A 4,949-nucleotide genomic window follows, 5' to 3' on the forward strand; every position below is an offset into this window, starting at 1 on the left:
TATGAAAGTTCAAATACTCTACAATAGTTGGTATTTTAATTTAAAATTTATAGGGATAACAATAATCTATTTAATCATTGAGACCACTTTTAATCTGCTTAGTATATTAATATATTTAAATAAATTTAGAAGTTTGAATTATAACATATTAAGTATAAAAAATTGAGTTGAAAGTATCATTTTGATAATAAATATTTCGGTAAAGTGCACAAATGGTCCCTCAACTATAGTATATTGATTTATTAAGTCCTTTGACTATTAAAAGTTATAAAATGGTTTTTCAACTATAGAGTGTTGCTTTGTTGAGTTCCTAGATTATTAAAAGTTATAAAATGGTCACCGACTATTCATTATATCCCAAGCTCATCTTTTTCGTTAAAAAACTAAAGGTATTATGAGCTTAACGTTAATGTCCAACTTAGACAATCGTCAATTTTTTAACGGAAAAAGACGAGTTTGGAACATAATGAATAGTCGGGTAACTATTTTATAATTTTTAGTAGTCGAAGGACTTAACAAAGTGACACTCTATAATCAGAGAACCATTTTATAACTTTTAATAGTTAAGTAACTTAATAAAAAAATACCCGTAGACAGGTAAACATTTGTGTACTTTACCTAAATATTTACAATAATCCATTCGAACAAGTAAAAAACTGAAGTTTGAATTTAAAATTTAGAGAAGGTAATTTTCCCGAGAAAAATAAAAGAAACAAAGCTGAAAGAGAGGGTGTAGGAGACCCAGGAATGGAAAGAGGAAGAGTTGGACCGAGGATTTGGGCGAGAAACCAGAGAGAAAATGTATATTTACAGTAAACTAAAGATGTGCATCTGCATGGTTTTGAATTTCACGAAAAACAACAATCAAATTCACAGCTTTTTTCGCATATAATTTCTGTACTTTTCATCTGAGACAAACGAGGCTTTTTAGAGAAAATCTGAAACCTCTCGGATATAGTGATCTCCTCTTATTTTTCCACTTTTCTTTCTCACTATCTCAGCTTAAAACTTGGCTAAGCTTAAGGGTTTGTTCTCTTGACTCCCATAATCTACGAGATTTGGGGTTTCTTTTTTGTGTATATTTTCTCTAGATTTCCCTCTTTTATTATCCTTGATAATATATATATATTGTTTTGATTTTAAAAAAATCTATCTAAATCTCTCTTCAACAAGTGTTTTTGAGCTCTGGGTGTTCCTTTAAATGCTTCATTCATTATTGGGCTTTCCTTTGATTCCATAAATTTCTTGGGAAAATTTAAGTGTGTGTGTTTGTTTAAACCATATATGGAAGCTAGTGAAAACAATGGCTCAAGAAGAGCATATTAGTAATAGTAATAGTAACGGTGGTGGAATTGGAAACAAAATTTTTGGTAGATTTTCAATGAAACAAAGGCCTAAGAAGGTCCCTCAAAGAGGGCTTGGTGTGGCTCAACTTGAGAAGATTAGGATTGAAGAACAACAAAAGAAAGATGCTTCAATCTTGCCTTCTTCACAATCCCCTGTTGTCATGTCACTGCCGAGCCCTACTCGTAAATCATCGGTACCGGCATCGGCATCGTGTTTACCTTTGCCTGTCCCGGATCCTATGTTCGGACCGCCTTTTTCTGCTGCAGACACTGTTCCATGGACCTGCAATGGCAGTGTTGTTCATAATGGTCAAAATAAATTGTGGGGCTCTTGTGAATTCGAGTATAACAACATCGAAAAGGAGTGTTCTGGATTGGATCCTGGTTTGGCTTCCAGGACTAATTTGAGTTTGCCTTACGAATTCGAACCGATTTGGCCTTTGCCGGGTTTGATGCAAAGGGCTGCACAACAGACATTTCAGCAAACAACTTCTTCAGTGGTGAGATTGTTGGCTTTGTGTTGTTGTAATTGGTTGGTTTCTGCCATTGTTGATAGATAAAAGATTGGGGTTTGAATTTAATTAATGCAGATGAATTTATCATCAAGAACTTCATCAACATCTGTGCTGAATTTTCAAATGGAGCCCCCTTCAAACCAAAACTATTATGGAAATTGTACACCTTTATTGCCTGAAGATGATAAGGTATATATCAGTGCTCAATTTCCCTTCAATTCTTTCCATTTACAACTATTCTGTTAGTTATGAAATTCTTGATGTTTATAGTCTGAATTTAATGCCAAATGAATCTGAATGTAGCATCGAATAGGCCCGAGATTCGCATTTAGCATCTCTTATTCTTAGACTACTCTGTTAAACTTATCTAATAGGGGAAGGATTTATGCTAGGATTCAAACTTCGAATTTATTAGATACCGGTTTTTAAAGATTTCTGCATGAACCATTTGAGTTGAGTTTCGAGTTCACTTAGGAATGCTTTATTCTCTCTTTAGTGTGTGAATTTGGTGGTTGGCATGAACTGATCCTATGATAAACTCATCCTCGAAAGGTAGAATAGGCTCGGGATTTGTATTTAGCATCCGGAATCTATTCCCCTATTCTTCGACTATCTTGTTAAACTTTTCCAATAGGGGAAGGACTTATGTTACGATTCGAACTTTGAATTTTTCGACTACCACATTTAGAAAGTGTCTGCATGAGCAGATTAAGCTAACTTTTGAGTTCAGGAATGCTTCATTCTTTCCCTTTTAGACCTTTGATGTTATGTAAATTTGGTCACAACGTGTAGGTGGTTGGCATGAAGAGATCATATCCCTTTTCTCTAGACAATGCCCCAGGTCCACCTATCTTCAGCAAATATCCTCCCATTGTTCATTCCATTAATGGACAAGTTGAAACAGCTTCGTGTAGCAACTGTAGCACGTTCAATTTCGAACCTGGCACCCTGAGTTTCAGGTTCGATTGAGGTTTATGATTCAAATCCCAACTTCCCTTTCTCTAAGTTTTCTCCCTGTTTCTATGTTTCATCTTGCATCATTCTCCAGGGAAGGACCTTCATGTTCAACTTCAAATATGGAATCAAAATCCAAGAAAAGCATCAAACAAAATGGGGTCTTTGATGGAGATTTTCTCACATTAGCCCCTCCAACAACTGAACCGGTGTGTTCGAGCTCGAAATTCAAGCACCCTTCATCCGTCTTACCCTATGACAAGTGTGAATTGCCCTACCTCGAATCATTAGCTTATCAGGTTAGCTTAAACAACAAATGACACCATCTCTGTTTTCCCCTCGATCTTATTCGATCATTTGCTTCTTCTTCATTAGCTCATACGTAAATCTTGTGAATGTGTTAAAGGCAAGCTTCGAAGAACTGATTGTCCGGCGGGGAGTCGGCGGAGTAAACCAGCTGTATCGACCTTATTACAGCTTCTTACCACCAGCAATGGTGCAAATTGACAGAGCAACAACAATATATATGACCAATTGTAAAGGTGGAGAAGTAGGAAGACAAGTTGATCTCAATTTGAAGCTATAAACGTTATTCTTCTCGGTACAAAAGACGTCCGAGTTTGAAAATGCGAATAGCGTTACTACGGATATTGAGATTCGAATTTGAAAATACAAATAGCGCTACAGATATTGAGATTCGAATTTCGGAGGCTATTCGATGTCACATCCGGATTATATGAACAGATTAAGTTAAACCTCAGGTGTAAAGCTACAAGATGTTTGAAATCAGAGATCATATTTCTTGTGCCTTAAAGTTCCCCTTGTATGATTGGGTTTGGGTTAGATTGGGTTCGTGTGGAGGGTGAAAAAACTTCGATCGGACCTAATTCGAAGATAATAGTATAATTTCTTTAAATAGATTTATGGATAACTGTTATAATATCCCATGTCTCTATTATTAATTTTAATTAAGTTATTTTATAACGGGTCGTATTAAGTCAAATTTATATTTTAAAAATTTGGATCGAGTCGAGGATGGGGTGGAGGATATATATTTTTTGGTTACACGTAAAGGATGGCATCTTACTTCTAATCAGCTTAATTATTTCGGTACTTAAATTACAAGGTAAATTACATATTTAGTCACTCACATATTATTTCTTTTATGTTTGGTGATTCAACTATTATTTTCTTCGAAAGCATGTTTACTGCTATATTTATTTATGTTTTAGTCACTCACAGCTGACTTAACGAAAGTAGTGATGTAAAACCTACACGTTATATCACAATAGTCCTAATTTGAAATATTTCAAAAAAAAATCCCCAATTGGAAATCCTTCAATTTGATTCAATATAAAATCTCAAAATCTCTACTCAAATTCTGATAGCCATCGAATCGTTGTGCTCCACACTCCTCATCGACTCCTAATAATGTTGTTCACGCCTGACAACCACTGGACTCAGTCGCACCCCTAGTGTCAATTTTGAAAATTAGGTTTTCGACGAACGACTGGAAGTTGGAGTCAACAAATATCAAGCAACTTTGAGAGCGATAGATATGAAGAAAGAAAATTAATAAGAACGGTGAAAAGGTAAGAGTCCGAAAGGTTTGTGTTTTGCATAAGAGTGGTTGTGATGGTAGATTGATGGAGATGTTACAATTATAGCAGTGAGCAAAACTACGATAGGAGTTTGGGGAAATCGTCAAATGACGAAGGAATGGTGTGAAAACAGTGGTGGGATCTATAAAGGATGCAAGGATGATCAGAGATGAAACTAAAATAAAAAGAGGCATTCACACAACAAGTCTTTAAATTTTGAGGATGAACGAAGAGGGACAAAAATAGAAACAAAATGTAATATTAACTTTGATTTTGAAAAAAAAAATAATTATCTGAACAAAACATAAATACAACAATAAGTTAATGGTTAAATTGATAGTTTATGGTAAATTATAGGCTTAATATTAAAATATGTTTCCAAAATATATCTCTTTTCTCGTATAGATGTCTAAAGTAATTTTGATTAATTTCGGTGTCTAACGTTACAAACGTTATAAATCTGATAATCTTAAAAATTTTATTTAAAATTAAAAAATTAAAAAATATTTTTTAAAAAGAAAACATAAAATTTT

General features: G+C 34.3%; 1 protein-coding gene across 1 annotated transcript; it reads left to right on the forward strand.

Moving 5' to 3' along the window:
* The first annotated feature begins 1,178 nt into the window (after positions 1-1,178).
* LOC120172550 lies at positions 1,179-3,601 on the forward strand. The gene is made up of 5 exons (XM_039179983.1): positions 1,179-1,846; positions 1,937-2,050; positions 2,654-2,820; positions 2,910-3,114; positions 3,222-3,601. The coding sequence occupies exons 1-5, from the start codon at positions 1,304-1,306 to the stop codon at positions 3,399-3,401; spliced, it is 1,209 nt and encodes a 402-aa protein (XP_039035914.1). The 5' UTR covers positions 1,179-1,303; the 3' UTR covers positions 3,402-3,601.
* The last annotated feature ends 1,348 nt before the right edge of the window (positions 3,602-4,949 follow it).

This window comes from Hibiscus syriacus, unplaced genomic scaffold (assembly GCF_006381635.1).
Source record: "Hibiscus syriacus cultivar Baekdansim isolate YM2019G1 unplaced genomic scaffold, ASM638163v2 tig00111852_pilon, whole genome shotgun sequence".
Taxonomy (NCBI): domain Eukaryota; kingdom Viridiplantae; phylum Streptophyta; class Magnoliopsida; order Malvales; family Malvaceae; genus Hibiscus; species Hibiscus syriacus.

Bases quoted from the DNA above. Each gene is read 5' to 3' on its own strand.
- LOC120172550 (XM_039179983.1), top strand. From the start codon at position 1,304: ATGGCTCAAGAAGAGCATATTAGTAATAGTAATAGTAACGGTGGTGGA. The intron at 1,847-1,936 runs GTGAGATTGTTG...TAATTAATGCAG, and splicing joins AGCAAACAACTTCTTCAGTG to ATGAATTTATCATCAAGAAC. The intron at 2,051-2,653 runs GTATATATCAGT...CACAACGTGTAG, and splicing joins TATTGCCTGAAGATGATAAG to GTGGTTGGCATGAAGAGATC.